Here is a 20026-nt window from a genome sequence, read left to right as displayed (position 1 = left end):
AGTGTCCCTATAGCTCTAAGGAACTGCTCTGCTGAAGGGTAGTGTCCTAGCTCCATCTTTCACCTCATCCAAACAGAGAACTCACATCATGATGGGGTGCATTTCTTCATGGTTTCAAAAGAGAGAGCCTTAATACAGAGACAACCTGACAGCAGTTCCCTGGTGTCCGGGAAGGGAACCTTATCTCACAGGGAGTGTTAACATGGACGCCATGAGAAGGGAGTCGCTCATTCTTATCCTCAAAACAGACGTTCTTTACCTCAACACTTAAAACAGATGAGCTGTGAGGGCCAGATAGGCAGTCTTAGTGCACACACAGCTCAGGCTAAACCATGGATAAGCCAAAATGACTTCCCCATTCCTCAATGTTTCCATCTTCTCCATCACAAGCAGATAGAAATCTTAGAACTTTGTGATCCAGCAATTCTACCTCTGACTATATACCTGAAAGAATTGAGAGCATACCCTGGAAGAGACATTCGTAGACTCCTGTTCATTGCAGCATTATTCGCAGTAACTAAAACATGAAAGCAAGCCAAATGCTCATTGGCCAAGAAATGGATAAACCAAGTGTGGTATATACCCGTAAGAGAATATTCTCCAGTGTTAAAAAAGAAGGGAATTCTAACACATGCTATTATAGAGAAGAGCCTAGTGGATATTCTACTAAGTGATATAAATCTCACAGGAAAGGACACGTGTTACATGATTCCACTTAAATGAGGTACCTAGGGTGGTCAGACTCATAGAGAAAGAAAGTGGAATGGTGAATGTCAGGAACTGGGAAAGGAGAAGGGCGAATTGTTGATGAATGGGTACAGAGTTGAAGTTCTGCCAGATGAAAAAAGTCCTGGAGTCTGGTTGCACAAAATTTGAAGGTATTTAACATGGCTGAACTGGAAACTTAAAGATGGCTATAATGGTCAATTTTATGTTATGGGTATTTTACCACACACACATAAAAAAAAAAAAAAATCTCTCAGAACCTCCCCTGAGGGTAACCACAGAAGAGTCAGGGCTGATAGCAGCATGGCAGATGCTCCCCGCCCACCCAGCCCCACCCCCACCCCAACACCCCGGGTGAGGACTGTCTTCTGTGCTCAGGACTCCCCGCCTCGGTTCTTGGAGATGTATCAGCTCCTGCCCTGCACGCCCTAACCTCAGCCTCCCTGACTGACCCAGTGCTCCAGGCTCTGCTCCAAGGATCCAGTAAGTCTCAGGTCACCCTCTTCTGTGGGAGACTGGGCGCTGAGTTCACATCCTCCCAAAGAGACCCCTGCAACCCCAGAGGGCAGGGGTGTCAGCTTAGCTCCAGCCTGGGGGTGGAGAGACCCATTTTCCAGATGAAAGTGTCTGTGCTGTGTGTGTGCGTAAGGAAAGGCAGGGGAGATGGATCAGTGCTCTGAGGCTCTAAGACAATTTTTACTCATGTTCAGATAATATTAGAGATTACTTACGTGAAGAGTTGGATGTGACTGAGCAGCCAGGCGCACCACACAACCACAACCCTTGTATCGGGCTTATGATGTGGACCACGGATTTCAGTCTCCCGTACACTGCTGGCCCTTTGAATCTTGGGTTTTTGTTCTGTTGACTTTGGGGCAACTGTAAGGGACTTGACCATCCACAGATTTTGGTGAAGGTAGAGATGAAGACATGGTGACATATTCAGTCATTCTGGGGTTTGCTACACCCAGTAACTGTGTGACGCTGGTTCTGTTATTTATCATGGGCAGCAATTTATTTAAATGATGGTAAAATACATATAATGTGAATTTGGCCAACTTAATAGGAATGGAGTTGAATAATGTTAAGTATATCTACATTTTTATGTAGCCAATCTCTAAAACATTTTAAAACTGTGCCCTCATTTAACAATAACTTCCTAATGCTCCTTCACCCCAGGCCCTGGTCAACCACTATTCTGCATTTGTCTCCTCCTTTGATTTCACAGAAATGAAGTCACACATTATTTGTATATTGGTGAGTGGCTTCTGTCTCTTAGCATAATGTCCTCAAGGGTCGTCCATGTTGTTGCATGGGCCAGAAGTTCCTGCCTTTTAAAGGCTGAACAATATTGCACTCATGCATAGACTATAATTGTGTTTATCCACTCCTTCATGGATGAACATTTGAGTTGCTTCCAACTTTTATCTACTGTGAATAATGCTCCTATAAACATGAGTGTGCGAATGTCTCTTTGAGACTCTATTTTCAGTTTTTTGGGGATGCACACCCAGATGTGGAATTACTGGATCACATGGTAAATCCATCATTAGCGTCTTGAGGAACTATCATCCTTTATCCACAGCAACTGCACCATTTTACATTCCTACTAACAGTTCCCAAGGGCTCACTAGTAGCATTTGACAAAGAAGAAAACAGAGGTCCAGAGAACTGAGCGACTTGCTCAGAGGTGCAGTGGTAGTGGAGAAGCCAAGATTCTAATCATAGTTTCCTAGGACTTTTGAATACTCGCTCTCAACCAAAATGTTACATTGCACTTTTGAATATCACTAGGCAGAGACCCGCTCACAATATCTGGTGGTCACTGGGTCAGCCTCGTCCCGCAGAGCAGTGTAGTGAGGAGACATGTCAGGCCCCAAAGGAGCAGCGTCCTTGACAAAGCCACGTATGGAGTCTGAGCTCTCTGATTACTCAGAGAGTCGTGGCACGCTTACAAAGCAAGGGAGGGAAAAATGATAATAATAATAGATTTGCCCCAGTTCTGTAGAAGAAAAGAGGATAATGAGTGGCGCAAATCTTGTACAAAATCAAACAAGTTAATCCAGAGCAGAGCTGGATTTGAACCAGCTGATCTGGTTGATTTCCATTCAGAAACAAGCATTCTTATCCACTTGTGTGAGTGTGCGTTGTGCATGTTAAGTCACTCAGTCATGTCTGACTCTGCAACCCCATGAACTGTAGTCCTCCAGTCTCCCCTGTCCAATTCTCTGTGTGCTCGTGTGTGTGTGTTAATCACTCAGACGTGTCCGACTATTTGCGACCCCATGGACAGTACCTCTCCACGCTCCCCTGTCAATGGGATTCTCCAGGTAAGAATACTGGAGTGGGTTTCCATTCCCTCCTCCAGGGGATCTTCCCAACCCAGGGATTGATCCCGGGTCTCCTGCATTGCAGGCAGATTCTTGACCATCTGAGCTACCAGAGGGGCCTGCTCTGTCAATTGAACTCATACCAGTTAAGCATCTACTGTGTATCTGGCACTGTGTTAGAGGCTTTTGCTTCTGTAAGGGTGGAAAACTTTTCTTTCTAGGTTTCTTGGCTGGTCTAAATAACTAAATTGACATAACACAGATTAATACATTTACAGGAACCCCTTAAAAAACTCTGAGGCTCTAAAGCACTCAGGCATTTAAGTCTTATATGCTCCCCTGGGTGAAGGAGAAAGGGGGTAGGGATCTGGGGCTTCAAGGAGGATGAAGACAACCCACAGGAGGCTGGGAAGAGCAAGTGCCTGATGAGCAAATGTTTGCTTCTCCAGGCGGGCACGGTTTCCTGAAATTAGAAGTTCTTTCCGTTGACAGCTCTCATCCTGGCGTGGGTAGTATAATCTACATTATTTTGAGCAGTTAAGGGAGAGGCAAGGAGCTTCTCCTGAGTCTGCTGGGTCTTAATCATCTCTAGCTCAAAGCAGTCCACACACCAAAAGAGCACATTTAGGGGAGATTAAAAAAAAAACACTCCCCCTCAGTTCTATTCAAGCAACCCTTCCAGTAACTTTGAAGCATATTAAATGTCTGATTTACGTTTGAAAAACCAAAGCTCAGAGGTGGAGAATTGGCCCACGTGGCCTTGTACCACCTGCCCCTCAGCACTCCATTGCTCGTGGAGCTGGACTCCCAGGGCCGAGGGCAGAAGGGCCTTCTTGATGGCTTTGTGTCTTGTTTTCTCAGCAGATCGCGGTCTCCTCAACTCCATCTAGCATGCTGCGTCAGTATGTCCGCCAGTTTCGTCAGGGGCTGGTCCGCAAGAGGCCACTGGGGCCCCGGGAGGAGTCTGAGAGTCGCACAGCTCCTCTGAGCACCCTCAAGCTGGTGATCTTGGGTGTGGGCAGAACTCTGGGGGCCGGCGTGTACGTCCTGATTGGTGTCATTACCCTGCTCATAGCTGGACCAGCGATCGTCATCTGCTTTTTGGTGGTCGCCCTGTCTTCTGTGTTGTCTGGACTCTGCTATGCCGAATTTTGGTCCCGGGTACCACGTTCCAGTTCTGTGTATCTTTATAGCATCGTCACCATGGGAGAACTCCACGCCTTCATCATTGGCTGGAACGTCTTACTGTATTTAGTGGCTGGTGAGATGATGGGGAGGGGGACGAAGTGGGGCTGAAGAGTCAGGAAACTAGGAGGGTAACTGGGGTCTTCACTCATTCATATCACTTTGTTATGGAGCTTGTAGAGGGAAGCTCTAGAAAGCCCCACAGCTTTGCTGTACTGAGCTATCCTGTTTTCTTTAAATGTGGGCCAAGAACCCAGAGGAAAGGGAACTGTAGGGGGTGGACAAGAGGGAGCCAGTTCCTACAGACTCGTCCCCTCACTGTATTGAAGTTTTTGCTCAGCTGTTGCCTTCATGGGATTTTCCTTTACCACTTGATTTAAAATTTCAGTCCTCATCTCTCAGCCCTCCTGGTCCCACTTGCAAGAAAAGTGTTCTTTTCTTGCATAACTTTGATCTCCTCCTAACATTAAATAGTTGACCTATTTTTTGAATCATCTGATTCTTCTCTCCCGAATCCCATGAAAAGAAACCATTTGAAAGTGAGTATTTTGCCTGTTTTTCCCATAAATACATCCCAGGGTGCATTGTAGGGGTTCAATCATTGTCCATTAATCTCCCTTCTTCTGCCTCTGCAGCCGCTTCCTGTGTGACCAGGGCTTGGAGCTACGCCTTTGACAGCCTCATTGGGAACTACATCTCTTATGCGTTAGAAAGAACTTTCTCTCCACACATGCCCTCTTTCCTGGCCCCGTACCCAGACTTCATTGCCCTGGGCCTGGTGCTGCTGATGACTGGTGAGAAGGGGTCAGACATAGGATGGGAAGAGTGGAGTTTGGAGGGGGAACTGGTGTGGGAAAGTTGTGCGGTGGCAGAAGGTGGAATTCGGACTGGAAAGAAGGATCGGGGTTATGAGTAAGGGCGGCAAGACACACAGACCATTGCTTTCCCACCCTGGCACCCTTGACACTTTGTGATGCTTCATCTCTTGGTGTTGAGGGCTGTCCTGAACGTCACACTGTAGGGTTTCATTTTTGTTTTTTTATAAATCATAGTGAAATGTTAAGTTGCATCCACAGCCTTACTCACTAGATACTGGTGCTAAATTGTGATCATCAGAATGTCTCCAGACATTGACAAACGTCCCTTGAGTGACAAAATCACCCCAGCTCAGAATCATTTACTTAGTGACAAATTTCTTCCTCTATGTTGAGACCAGATTTTTTAAAACTGAGAGGCTATTCTCATAGCACAAAATTGATTTATTGTCTTTCCCAGTTTTATTGAGATATAATTGACCTGCAATGTTGTATATGTTTAAGGTGTACAAAGTGGTGATTTGACAGACGTGTGCTGTGAGATGACTGGCCCAGTAAGAAATTAGCCATCTTAAAGTGGTTGTGTCTGCGTGGGTGCTCAGTCATTTCAGTTATGTGCAACTCCTTGCGACCCCACGGACTCTGTCCATGGGATTCTCCAGGCAAGCATACTGGAGTGGGTTGCCATGCCCTCCTCCAGGGGATCTTCCTGATCCAGGGACTGAACCTGCATCTTCTTCTCCTGTATTACAGGCAGATTCTTTACTGCTGAGTCACCAGGGAAGGCTCTTAAAGTGTAGAGTCCAGAGGGACTTAGTACCTTCACAGTGTGGCAGCCATCATCTCCATCGAGTTCCAAACATGTTCATCTCCCCAAAAGGAAACCATGTGCCCACTGAGCAGTCACTATGCACCCATCCACCCCACCCCCACCACCCTCAATGCCTGGCAACCACTGGCCTGCTTTCTGTGTGCATGGATTTCGTTACCTTGGATGTCTCATATTCCATCTTTCCCACAGGACTACTGGTTCTGGGAGCTCGTGTGACAACCCTGATCATCAAAGTGTTCACAGGCTTGAACCTTTTTGTTCCCATCTTCACGATCGTCTCTGGCTTCATTAAGGGAGACCCACACAACTGGCAGCTCACAGAGCAGGACTACACACTGAACACATCCGGATCCAGCAGCACCTTTAGGTCAGGAGGGTCCTCTTGGTAACACATGGGTGGTGTTGGTGCAGAGCTGGGAACATGGTGGGGACTGCAGACATCTGGGCTGGTGGATCCAGGTGATGGGGGTCCTGGAGCCCAGGTCTTCAGGTATGAAGGGAGGAGCCCAGTGGAAGTGGCTGAACTCACCTCACCCATGTTCTTCCTCTTTCCTTCTCTTACCATAGCCTGGGCCCTCTGGGTTCTGGAGGATTTGTGCCCTTTGGCTTTGAAGGGATTGTCCAAGGAGCAGCTATACTTTTCACCTCCTATTTTGGGTCTTATGGCATCGTCACTGCAGGTAACGTGGTCATCGTGTGTCCCGTCAAGGCTGTGGGCACTGATTGGGCTGCCCCTGGGCACAGAGGTTGGTAGGCGGTAAGACCCTGATGCTGGGAAAGATTGAGGGCACAGGAGAAGGGGGCGACAGAGGATGAGATGCTTGGATGGCATCACTGACTCAATGGACATGAGTCTAAGGAAACTCAGGGAGCTAGTGAAGGACAGGGAAGCCTGGCGCGCTGTAGTCCGTGAGGTTGCAAAGAATTATACGTGACTGAGTAACTAAACAACAAAGGCCTGATTTTGGACTTGCAAGAGGAAAGGGATTTTCTGCTTTCATTCCAGCTTCTTTCCTGACCCAGTACTTCCTCCTGTCCTGCAGGGAAGGAAGCCCCAAATCCTCAGCGTTCCATCTCCTTGAGCTTGGTGATCTCCATCTTCATCGGCTTTCTGGCGTACTCTGGAGTCTCAGCGGCACTCACCCTCATGGTGCCTTACTACCAGATTTACCCTTACAGCCCCTTACCGCAGGCTTTCCTCCAGGTCGGATGGGACCCGGCTGGATATGTCATGGCTGTTGTTTTACTGTGTACTCTTTTATACAGGTCAGTGTCCTGGTTTTCTCCCCGTCTACTGTCAGATGCTCAGGTACCCCAGCCCTTGGGGTTGAGAGACAAGATGAAGGACACCATTAGACGAGGAACCGAGGGTGCCCTGGTCTCTCCTGCTTCTGCACACCCTCACACATCTTTCCATTTTCTCTTCCAGCTTCCTATGGGCCATGTTCTCCATGTTTCAGCTGACCTGTGCAATGGCAGCTGACGGGCTCCTTTTCCGAGTTCTTGCCCGGATCCACACCCGTACTGGCACCCCCATCATGGCCATCTTGGCTTCTGGAACTCTTACAGGTGAATAAAGGAAGCCTTTTATTTCCTTTTTTTTTTTTTAATAATTCTATGTATTTATTTTAAATGATTGATGATTGCTTTACAAAATTGGTTTGATGTCTGTCATACATCAACATGAACCAGTCATAGGTATACCTATGAACCTTCCCTCTTGAGTCTCCCTCCCACCTCTCACCCCTCTAGGTTATTACAGAGCCCCAGTTTGAGTTCCCTGAGTCACACAGAAAATTTCCACTGGCTGTCTATTTTGCATACATTAGTGTACATGCTTCCATGCTAACCTCCATTCATTTCACCCTCTCCTTCTTCTCTCCTGCCCTTGTCCGTCAGTCTGTTCTCTACATCTGCACCTCAATGGCTGCCCTGTGAATAGGTTCATTAGTACCATCTTTCTGCTACTGCTAAGTCACTTCAGTCGTGTCCGACTCTGTGTGATCCCATATACCATCTTTCTAGATTCCATATATATGCATTAATATATGATGTTTGTTCTTCTCTTTCTGACTTACTCCGCTCCTGAATAATAGGCTCTAGGTTCATCCACCTCATTAGAACTGACTCAAATGTGTTCCTCTTTTATGACTGAGTAGTATTCCATTGTATATGTATATTCCACAGCTTCTTTATCCATTCACCCACCAATGGATCATTCTTTCTTTAACCAATTTCTTTAACATGAATGTTTCCACGGGATTCTCACTCCCTCCCCCCACCCTCATTCTAGGGCTCATGGCATCACTCCTCAGGATCCTTGATCTGCTGAGACTCATGTCAGCTGGGATCCTGCCTGCTTATACCCTTGTGGCTGTTTCTGTACTTGTCCTCAGGTGAGACCCACTAACCTTGGCTGAGAGCCTTGGACTCTCAGGGGTGATGGGGAGGTGATCCTCTTCTGCCTTCTTGCTGCCTTCTATATGTCTCACTAGGCTTAAGGCAAGAAAGAGCTGGATTATATTGTCTGATGTTGAATGGGTAAGTGCTGCTGTGAATACTGCCCTGATATCCCTCCTTCAGGTACCAACCAGACCAGATTTTAAGCAAGAAGGAGAAAACAGAGGAGGGAAATGAGATTTCTGATCATGAAGCAAGTCCTTCAGAACCTGTACCTGAAGCAGGACCCTTAAGGATTCTAAAGAGTCTGTGGTTCCCTACCAGCAACATACCCACCCAGATATCTGGGCAGATTGTCTATGGATGTGCCTCTCTGCTTGGTGAGCAGTGGGATTTCTCTTTGGTCATATTTTGAAACTGACAAGATAGGTTGGGATTCTGAGTCTTTGGCTGTTGAGAAAGGGGTCTTGGAGGTACGATGGCCCTTCCTGACGTGAGCAGCCTGGGGAGGGGTGTGACCGAGGTCCTGACGTCTTTGTCTTCTGAGTCCAGCCTGTTCTCCTCCTCCTTGACCCCTGCAGTTCTCCTGCTGACCCTCCTGAGCCTGGTCCTGGCCCAGTGGCCCAGCCAGGTGTTCTCTGGAGACCCCGGGCTCACAACTGTGGCTGTGCTGCTGCTGCTGCTCATCACTGGGGTCACGGCCATCATCTGGAGGCAGCCCCAGAGCCCCAGTCCTCTTATGTTCAGGGTAGGTGACCTTGTGTGTCCAAAGTGTCCACCTTGAGTGAATGAAGCCTGGGTGATTGACCTTTAAACTTCTTTGTTGAACCGGGTAGTAAAGAGCATTGCTAAACCAATGAATCCTTCCTGGGTCCACACTCACTGCTTTACAGACCCAATCTGGGCAGGCACTGAACACACAGCCTGAATAAGCCTGGAGTCTTCCCACAACCATGGGGCAGGGTCTCCCTTTCAGATGTCTGGGCTGTGTCCAGGGATGAACTGACTCTGCCCACAGGTCCCTGCGTTGCCTGTCCTCCCACTGGTGAGCATCTTTGTGAACGTTTACTTGATGATGCAGATAACTTCTGAGACCTGGATCTTATTTGGCATCTGGATAGCAATTGGTAAGCGGCTTTTTAGGGTGAAGAGTCCTCTTGAGTGACCAGATCCAATCCTCTTCCTAGAAGCCCTCCCCAAAACTGTCAGATGCCATAACAGGAAGCTTGCTGGGCATTTGTAGGTGAAGAAAGCGCCTAGTTTTCCTTCTCATTGTCTCATTTTCCTACTAGGATCTGTCATATACTTAGGATATGAGATCCGACGCAGACTGGCAGGGAACAAGGATCAACAGCCACCCGCCTCCACCCCCCAGACTCCGGATTAAAACGTCCCCAGTGCTGAATCTGCCTAACCCGAGGAAATTGATGCTGTGCGGAATCCCTCCAAACCCTGGAGGTATCTTCTGGTTTAAGGGGCACTTTGAGCCTCTGTGGAGTGTGAACGTGGGATGCATTTACAGCTCTGTATTTATTGCCAGTGGATGATGTATATTTTTAAAACAAAGTTTTAAAATCATAACAGACATACTTAAAAGTGCATGCTTCCTAAGCATGCAGCAAAATGAACTTTCACAACAAAATTACCACAGTGTAGCCAGTAACCAGAGGAAGGAATAAAATATTAACCAGACTGCGAGAAGCAACTTCTTGTGTCTCTTTCCAGCAAGAACACAGAGACTGCCATTTAGGAAGGAAACACGGGTAACTATGTATGTTGTCAAAATTAGAACACAAACAGACTGGAAGTAAATGTGCAAATAGTCACACAAGAAAGTCAGGGTAGCTGTATTACTATCCAAGTAGACTTTAGAAAAAGAGAAATAATACAGATCAAGTGAATTATTTCACCATGAAAAGAGAAATGATTATATTTCTCTTTTCTCCCAGCCTTACTGAGACAGTGTAACATTGTGAAAATGATTGTTTTTCATTAGCTTTCCATCTCAGACTCTTAGAGTAACACAGTTGAGCTGATGAAGGAAAGTTCTTAATTAAAAAAACCAACCAAACCAAAACTCCTGCATTGCCAGAGGTGGGGAAATGGGGTCATAGGTAATTTCTGGTTGATAAATGATTACTGATGGGTATAACTAAAAGGTAAGAAGTTAAAAGTCTAACTAAAAGATAATTTTTAGTGCAAGCAAAAGTTAGCAATGGAAAGCATTTTTAGTGTAATGGAAAAAAAGAGTGCAACCAAACTGTAAGTAAAAGGGAAGAAGTTATCTTGGAGAGACAAGACAAAAAGATGTTGCTGCAGAACAGATGCTCACACTCGAGGTTATGGACATTGCAGAAGCTGTAAGAACGAAAGAGAGGATGGTTTGTGGGAACGAACAAGTGAAGTAGAGTGAAGGGAGGGTGGGTGTCAAGAAACCAACACAAGTCATTAGATGAACTGAAGAATAAATGGAGGATGAATAGAATCTGGAAAACACTACCTTTCAGGCGCTAATGAAACTGCAGGCTCAGGATGCAAGGAATGGAGACGGAACCTTTTGGGTAAAACTTTGATAGAACAGGTTGACGCCACCTGCTTATCATTCTTCCTTATTGACGTGGGACAACCAGATCTCACATGATACCCAATGTGCTGTAAGAGGCCATACACAACACTGCCCATAAAGTAGTCCTGAAGAAAATCTGAATCCGAATTAATCACGTCTTTAGATCAACTACGAGCTCCTAGCAGAGATAGGGATAGATTCACAATCCAACTGAAAACTTCATCAGCCAGGGACTTCTCTGGAGACGGTGGGTAGGGATGGGACGGGGAGGGGGTGATGAGGAGACAGGTTCCATCCCTGGTCGGGTAACCCGTTACTAACATACCAAATGAAGCAGCCAAAACTAAAAGTCAGCCTGATCAGAATGTGGGTAGTTCTCCAGGAAAGAAAAACGGTACACTTCTGTAACAATCAAATCATGGAACCCACAGTGGAGAGTTAATACAAGCATACCTTGGAGATATTGCTGGCTTGGTTCTACAAAGTTGACATAAAAGAAAGTCAAACAGTTTTTTTGTCTGTTTCTCAGTGCACATAAAAGTTAGCTTACACAATACTGTACTCTGTTTGGTGTGCAATAGATTTCTGTCCCCTCCACCAACAAAAACTAATATTCATACTCTAAGAAGTCCTTGGCCCTTTTCTGTTTGTCCACCTTCTTAGACCTTAATCATAAAGATGAGATCATTAGGAAACATTTAACTTAGCTCCTGATTTCTGCTTTCCTAAATATACACAGGGCCTTCCCAGGTGGCTCAGTGGTAAAGAATCCACTTGCCCATGCAGGAGACACAGAAGACGTGGGCTTGATCCCTGAGTTGGGGAGATCCTCTGGAGAAGGAAATGGCAACCCACTCCAGTATTCTTACCTGAAAAATCCCACAGACAGAGGAGCCTGATGGGCTACAGTCCACAAAGTCATGGAGAGTCAGACACGAGCGAGATACGCATGCAAATATATGCGACACCTTAACTAAACTGTTGATTCCTCTTCTGGACTAGAAGGAATAAGAATGAAGAATTAAGTAGGTTAAGGGACTTTCCTGGCTCCAGTGGTGAAGACTCCATGCTCCCAATGCAGGGGGCATGGCTTCAATCCTTGGTCAGGGAACAAAGATCCCGCATGCCTCAGATTGTGGCCAAAAAAAAAAAAAATAGAATTAAGTATTTAAGAATGACTACCCCTAGCTTCTTCTTAGTAAATTTGCAGGTGGACCACAAGGGCAAGAGAACCTCCAGTTGCAGGTGGATCACACCAGCAAGACAGCATCCCAGGGAAGACAGGGAAGTCAGCTGGCTTGCAGCAATGGAAAAATGACAGGGAATCTGACCTCCAGCCTTAATGATTTTTTTTTTCAGCCTTAATGATTAATTGAGGTTTTTTTCCCTTTAAAGATTCTCATGGTGGATGAGAACTGGCCTGGGCAAAAGTCCACCTTCTCCCCAGATTGTGGGCTTTTCTGAATAAAGCATCTTTCTTCTCTACAGAAGCTTGTTCCTTGAGTTATCGTTGGTCGAGAAGCAAGTGGCCAAACCAGCGATTGGTTACAAAACTAACTGCTGGGCTAGAGTAGCGGATGACTCAATGCAAGTCAACAGGCCTTCGAGTTTATGTGCTCAGGGTGAACCCTCTATCTTCAGGTACAATGATGAAACATGGAGATTTATAGGTAGGGTGGCCTAATGCTGGAGCCTGGGTGAATGCAGATGTTAAAACATTGACAGTCTTTTCTCCCTCTGACATTCAGTTGGGTCTGGTTGGGTAGAGTTTAGCAATGCATAGAGAGGCTGGGCAGTGCAGGAACATCCAGGCACCTAATTCTCCCAATGTCTGGTTTGACGTAGAAATCCCCTGGATTATCGGGAACTGAGAAAGCCAGGGTTCCCTTAATTGTTTCAGAATCAATCAACAATCTTCCTTAGATATGAAACGACCTAAATATTTCACTGTTTTCACAATTTTGAACTGTTGTGTTGGAGAAGACCCTTGATAGTCTCTTGAACTGCAAAGAGATCATACCAGTCAATGCTAAAGGACATCAGTCTTGAATATTCACTGAAAGGACTGATGCTAAAGCTCCAATACTGTGGCCACCTGATGCAAAGAACTGACTAACTGAAAAAGACCCTGATGCTGGGAAAGATGGCAGGCAGGAGGAGAAGGGGACGACAGAAGATTGGATGGCATCACTGACTTGATGGACATGAGTTTGAGCAAGTTCTGGGGATTGGTGATGAACAGGGAAGCCTAGCTTGCTGCAGTCCATGGGGTTATAAATAGTCAGACACCACTGAGCAACTGAATTGCAGTATTTCACAACTGGCGAGCAGAATTGCAATTTCTCCTTGGAGGCATTATGCCCCCGAGAGGCTAACTGCTGTGACAGATGGACAGTGTCTAAATCTCAACAACACCTTAAACCACTTTATTCCACCCTGAGTAGTTGGATTTTTGAAAAAAAAAATTGCAATATTATGAGTCAACTATACTTCAATTAAAAAAAAAGAAGTTAATGTAAGAGTCAACTACTACATTTAAGTCTTATTTTGATGGTCTGTGTCAAGGGTCTTATCTTAGGGGTTACTTGATAGATTTCTGAATCTAGTCAACCCTTCACCAGTACCCCACCTCACTCCCTTCACCACTCCACTTCCCTCTCCCTGGTTTTCCTTCCTGAAGACTGGAGCTCCTTACCTTTTTTATCCCTTTCCCCTCCTTGCCTGTGTGCTCAGCAAAGAGAACTCCTTGAAGAAAAAGACAAGGAGGACACCTTCCCATTTACCCTCTTCCACCCCTTTGTGCAAGGCTAGACACAAGCGCGATGCTGATTCAATGCTTGTGCTGCTTGAATGAACATCAGATGTTAAATTCCCCTCCTCCTGGTTGGGGTCCAGCTGGGCTTGGGGTCTGCCCACACTGGAGTGTCTCAGGCCATGTGCAGACTGTGGGGCATTGAGAAGTGTAAGAGGACTGGGAGGGAGCAGGGCCTGAGTGGGGCCACCAGTCTCACAGCCCCTACTTCTCAGGGTCCTTGATGATCAAAAATTCAAGCATCCAAAGAAATAATCAATAAACAATGTATAATGGGAATAGGGAAGCATTTTGTCTGAGTCAAATTGAGGATTATACTCCAGAGACAGATGCTCAGAAACTCCGAGGAACTGCTTTCTTGAAGCATCTTTTTCAACATAATCTTATACCTTGTCTGACCAAAGAACAAACATCATGCATGACAGGGTGCACTCCTTCAAGGTTTCAAAAGACAAACTTGGTGCATAGTGAGATGACAGGACCCTGGTGTCTAGGAAGGGAGCTTTACCTTCCAGGGCATGCACCTGTGAGAAGACAGTGGCTCATCCTTATCTTCAAACAGACTTTTTTTTTTTAATTAGTTGATTTATTTTAATTGGAGGCTAATTACAATATTGTAGTGGTTTTTGCCAAACATTGACATGTATCAGTCACATAGGTGCACATGTGTTTTTCTCCATCACAGAACATAAAATATCTTAGAAACATATGATCCAGCAATTCTACCTCTGAGGATAAACCCAGAAGAGTGGAAACCACACTTGGGGAGAGACATGTGTACACTCGTGTTCACAGCACCATCATTCACAGTAGCTAAGACATGAAGGCAACTCAACTGCCTATTGACAAAGGATGGTTAAGCCAATGTGATAGGTACCAATAATAGAGTGTATTCAGCATTTAAGAGCAGGGAATAGAACACATGCTACAACGTGGATACACCTAGTGGACATTATACTCAGTAATATAAGCCTGACAAGAGAGGACAAATAGTGGATGATTCCTCTGAAATGAAGTGGTCCGAGTGGTCAGATTCATAGGGAGAAAGAAGAATGGTGATTGCCAGGAACTGGGAAAGGAGAAAGGGGGAATTGTTGTTGAATGTGTACAGAGTTTCTGTTTTGCCAGAGGAAAAATGTCCTGGAGTTTGGTTGCACAAAATATGAATGTACTTAACATGGGAAAGGGGTAGATTGTTGACCTCCATGTCCTCTGTCTGCCTTCGGTCTGTGGGAAAAGCTTAGCCAAAGAATAAGTGTAATCCAAAAAGTGAGAGCATGCAGAAACAAAGGACAGCAGTCAAAGGAGAACAAATAATAATAATAATATGGTGACTAAGCACAGTCACGGACCTTTAGTTCCTTCTCAAGGGCTGCAGACAATATTCCGAGAGCATGTGGATACAGACATTTCCACCAGCTGGAAGAAGTTAACTAACTGATGACCAGAGTGTAGCCATGACAACAGCTGCCCCAATTCTGAGAACGGGCCTCAAGGAAATGAGAACAAGCTGACGTTGTTACTGAAAATTAACTGTGCCTAAAACAATCAAGACAACGCTGGTCAGCTCACTGATGACCAATTTCAAGATGACTGTCAGAGTGAACTGTGCTGTTTCTAAATGTATCCTCCTCCCTGAGTCTATAAAAGCTCTTGTGAGTGCTCAGTCATGTCTGTGTCTTTTCGAACCTATGGGCTGTAGCTCAACAGGCTCCTCTGTCCATGGGATTCTCCAGGCAAGAATACTGGAGGGCGTTGCCATACCCTCCTTCAAGGGATCTTCCCAATCCAGGGTTTGAACCCAGGGCTTCTGCATTCCAGGCGGATTCTTCACTGTTTGAGCCACCAGCGAAACCCAAGGATACTGGAGTAGGTAGCCTGTTCCTTTTCCAGGCCATCTATCTGACCCAGAAATCGAAGTGGTATCTCCTACACTGCTAGAGGAAGCTTTACCAGTTGAGTTACCAGGGAAACCCATCAAAGCTGTTACTGTCTGCTTGTGGGGTGGGCAGGGGAGTTGACCTTTGGCAGTTGTATAAACCTCCTCCCCGCCATTGCTGGCATCCAAAATAAAGCAAACTTTCCTTCCACCAACTTGGTCTCCTCAATGGCTTTTGAGTAGCCAGCAGCTGGACTCTGCTTTTGGTTATGACACAACTGAACTGATTATTTAAAGGTGGTTAAAATTGTCAATTTCCTGTTATTTGTACATTGGTGGTGGTTTAGTTACTAAGTCGTGTCCGACTCTTTCGATCCCATGGACTGTTGCCTGCCAGGCTCCTCTGTGTATGGGATTCTCCAGGTGAGAATACTGGAGTAGGTAGCCTATCCCTTCTCCAGAGGATCTTCCCAACCCAGTAATCGAACCTGGTCTCCTGCATTGCAGGCAGATTCTTTACCAACTGAGCTATGAGGGAGATGTCATTTGTACGTTACCCCAGTTAAAAAACATCTTTGAAAATCCCCTGACGGTAACCACAGAAGTGTTAAGCGCTGACAGGAACTTTGCATAAGCTTCCGGTCCTCCCAGCCTCCTCCCCACCCCAACTACCCAGGGGTTAAGGGTTATCTTCTGTGCTCAGGGACTTCCCTGTTTGGTTTTTGGACAAACATCAGCTCCTGCCCTGCGCGACTGAACCTCAGCCTCCCTGACTGACCCAGTGCTCCAGGCTCTGCTCCAAGGATCCAGTAAGTCTCGGGTCACCCTCTTCTGTGGGAGACTGGGTGCTGAGTTCACATCCTCCCAAAGAGACCTCTGCAACCCCAGAATGGAGGGGGTCAGCCCGGCTCCAGCCTGAGGGTGGAGAGACCCGTTTTCCAGATGAAAGTAGAAGGAGCTGGGAGCTGTTGTGTTTGTGTGAGGAGAGGAGGGCCTGGGAGAGATTGGATCTATGTCCAGAGGCTCTTGGACGGCTTTTAGTCTGGTGCTCACACGACAGGAAGATGACCCTCACATACGGTTCGTGATACGGGTGCCACTGCCTTCAGTCTCCTGTCTCCTCCCTGCCCTCCACGTCTGCTGATGCCTCCTCTAGGAGCTGAGCATCCCACTGAGGATGGTTGTGTTTTGTGTTAAGTGTTAAGTTACCTTGGAGTTTTGTACACTCAGCAACTCTGTGAAGCTGGCTCTCCTGTTTATCACTGGCATAATTTTTTTGTGTGTGTGGTAAAATACACATAAATTTGCCATCTTCACCATTTTTAAATGAACCGTTCAGCAATTTCGGGTAAATTTACACAGCCGTGACACCAATTTGCAGAACTCTTTTCATCTTGTAAAACTGAAACTGGGTTCTCATTTAACAGTGACTCCCTATTTTTCCCCTCACCCAGTCCCTAGTAAACCACCATTCTTTTTTCTGTCTCTGTAAATTTGACTATATATCAGGTATTTCACAGAAGTGGAACCATACGGTATTTGTCTTTTGGAGACTGGCTTTTTACCATTTAGCATATTGCCCTCAAGTTTCTTGTCCACAAGGATATTGTCCCTGTCGTAGCATGGATCAGAATTCCCTGCCTTTTTGTTCCTGAATAATACTCCTCTTAGGCACAGATCACTTTCTGTCCATGCATTTTTCGTGGATGGCCATTTGGGTGCAGAGGTCTCCTGTGACCTTACTTTCAGTTCTTTGGGTGTACACTCAGAAGTGGGACTGCCCAACCATGATGGTAATTTCAGTTTTGGTTTTTTGGAGGAACCACCATACTTTATCCATAGCAACTGCACCATTTTACGTTCCTAATGACAAGGCTCAAAGGTTCATCAGCAGCATTTCAACAAGAAGGAAACACAGGTCCAGAGATGTATATGACTTGTTCAGGGGCAGAGAGGTGTTCGTGAGGCCGAAATCCTAATCGAAGCTTCCTGACTCTTTGAATGCTTACCCTCAACCGTAATGCTCAACTTGGACCTTAAGAGTAACATGGACAGAAGCCCCCTGAACTTAACTCGTGTTTGCTGAATCAGCCTGGCCCTATAGAGCAGTGTAATGGGGAGATATTCTATGTCCCAAATAATAGAAAACAGAGTCTGTCATTTCTGATTCAGAATGAAGATTAGTCCTCCCTCCCTCCAGGCACTTGGGAGGCCATCTGTTTTTCCTTTTCTTTTTTTTTCCCCAAATTTAATAATACTTTATTTTTTAAATTTTTACAATTTTTTTAGTTGGAGGATAATCGCTTTACAATGTTGTGTTGGTTTCTGCCTTACAACAAAGAGGTTCAATCATAATTATATGTATATGTCCCCATCCCTCTAGGTCACCACGGAGCTCCAGACTGAGTTCCCCGAGTTCTACAGCTGCTTCCCACAAGCTATCTGTTTCACACATAATCGTGTGTAAATGTCAGCACTACTTTCTCAGTTCACCCCGCCTTCTCCTCCCTCAACTGTGTCCACAAGTCTGTTCTTACACCTGCATCTCCATTCCTTCCCTCCAAATAGGTTCATCAGTCCTGTTCTTTTAGATTCCGTACATATGCATAATATACAATATCTGTTTTTCTCTTTCTGAGTTTCTTCACTCTGTATAACAGACTCTAGGTCTATTCACCTCGCTACAAGTGACTCAAATTCTTTCCTTTTCATGGCTGAGTAACATTTCATTATATATACGGACCACATCTTCTCTATCCATTCATCTGTCTATGGACATCCAGCTTGCTTCCATGTCCTGCCTGTTGTAGATAGGGCTGCAGTGAACATCCGGGTACATCTATCTTTCTGATTCGGTTTGATTTGACTTTGGTTTTCTCAGGGTTTATGCCCCGTAGTGGATGGCCGGGTCATATGGTAGTTTCATTCCTGGTTTGTTCAGGAATGTCCATCGTGTTCTCCATAGTGGCTGTCAGTTTACTTTTCCACCAGCAGTGCAGTAGAGTTCCCTTCTCCCCACATCCTCTCCAGCATTTATTGTTTGTAGATTTTCCGATGGTGACCGTTCTGACTGCTGTGAGGTGATAGCTCACTGACATGTGGACACAGTGGGGGAAACAGAGGGTTGAACAAACTGGGGGATTAGGATTGACATATATACACTACATGTGCAAAACAGATCGCTAATAGGAACCTGCATAGAGCACAGGAACCTCAGCCTGTAGCTCTGTGATGCCCTAGAGGGTTGGGGTGGATGACGGGGTAGGAGGGAGGCCCTCGAGGGAGGGGACTACGTACACATATAGCTCTTCACTGGGCTTCCTTCCCTTGTGGCTCAGCAGTAAAGGATCCACCTGCCAATGCAGGAGACGCCAGTTTGATCCCTGGGTTGGGAAGATTCCCTGGAGAAGGAAATAACAACCAACTCCAGTATTCTTGCCTGGAGAATCTCAGGGACAGAAGAGCCTGGCAGGCTACAGTTCGTGGGGTGGCACAGAGTCAGACATGATTGAGTGACTAAACAACAACAAAGCTTATTCACTTCTTTATATAGCAGAAACTAACACAACATTGTAAAGCAACACACCCGTGGCTGATTCATGTCAATGTATGGCAAAAACCACTGCAATATTGTAGAGTAATTAGCCTCCAATTAAAATAAATAAATTTTTTTAAAAAGAGAATACTCAAATAAATAAAATCAGAAAGAAGAAGGATATATTATAAATGGTACTTTAAATATACACAGTCTTATAAGAAACTACTATGAAAAACTATATGCCAACAAATTGGATAACCTAGAAGAAATAGACCAAATCTTTAGAAGCATCCAACTTACCAAGACAAAATCAGGATAAAATAAACAATACGAATAAACCAATAACAAACAAGTAAGGAGGTTAAATCAGTGCAGAGAAACATCTTAACACAGAAAAGATAGTTTCACTGGCGAATTTTACAAAGCATCTGATTTTTAAAAAACTGTTAAAAAATGTTGGCCGCACTAGGATTTTGTGTGGGCTTTCTGGTTGTGGCGAGGGGGCTACTCTTTGCTTTGGTGTGCATGCTTCTTGCGGTGGCTTCTCTTATTGTGGAGCACAGGCTTAGTTGCTCTGTGGCATGTGGGATCTTCCCAGACCAGGAATCGAACCTCTGTGCCCTGCATTAGCTGGTGGATTCTCATCCACTGTGCCACCAGGGAAGTCCAAAAAGCAAGAATATCAACAAACATGAAATAACTACATTTATTTCTAGACTACTTCTTTTTACAAGATAAGGGAGAAATCTCGTGGTGCATGTGTGTGTGTTCCAGAGAGGGTCCCCTCATAATGAAAGAATCTTTGACGAGACCGTGATTGGGAATTTTTCCTTCTTTTCCCAGGTCACATGGTTTTCTCTCAACTCCCCTGTGATTTAGTTTCCGTTCTGTCAGGGCTAGCCTGGCTTAGGGATTTGGATGGTTTCCAAATGCAACCAAGACA

The 20026-nt window shown here is 45.6% G+C and overlaps 2 protein-coding genes across 8 annotated transcripts in view; both read left to right on the top strand.

The window, feature by feature from the left end:
• Nucleotides 1-3923: 3923 nt before the first annotated feature.
• On the top strand, nucleotides 3924-9973 carry LOC129546172 (cationic amino acid transporter 3-like). The gene is given in 11 exon segments (XM_055411025.2): nucleotides 3924-4317; nucleotides 4877-5035; nucleotides 6078-6255; nucleotides 6456-6568; nucleotides 6932-7154; nucleotides 7318-7457; nucleotides 8182-8284; nucleotides 8472-8668; nucleotides 8870-9036; nucleotides 9307-9415; nucleotides 9581-9973. Coding segments are annotated over 11 exon segments (1881 nt in total). The 5' UTR covers nucleotides 3924-3947; the 3' UTR covers nucleotides 9703-9973.
• A 6232-nt stretch (nucleotides 9974-16205) lies between these two features.
• The window catches only part of LOC129546404 (cationic amino acid transporter 3-like), a 29227-nt gene continuing 25406 nt past the window's right edge, over nucleotides 16206-20026 (top strand). For 4 of the 7 annotated variants that reach the window (XM_088830801.1, XM_088830798.1, XM_088830794.1 and 1 more), the window contains exon 1: nucleotides 16206-16354. The gene's annotated coding sequence lies outside the window, so the exon portion shown is untranslated. The remainder of the gene's footprint in view (nucleotides 16355-20026) is intronic. The other 3 variants (XM_088830795.1, XM_088830796.1, XM_088830797.1) reach the window with 2 other exon arrangements.

Source organism: Moschus berezovskii, chromosome 22, assembly GCF_049115385.1.
Source record: "Moschus berezovskii isolate FMDL1 chromosome 22, NW_MosBer_1.0, whole genome shotgun sequence".
In the NCBI taxonomy this organism is placed as follows: domain Eukaryota; kingdom Metazoa; phylum Chordata; class Mammalia; order Artiodactyla; family Moschidae; genus Moschus; species Moschus berezovskii.
The sequence above is the reverse complement of the archived record's forward strand: the minus strand, read 5'-3'. Positions and strand labels throughout refer to the sequence as shown.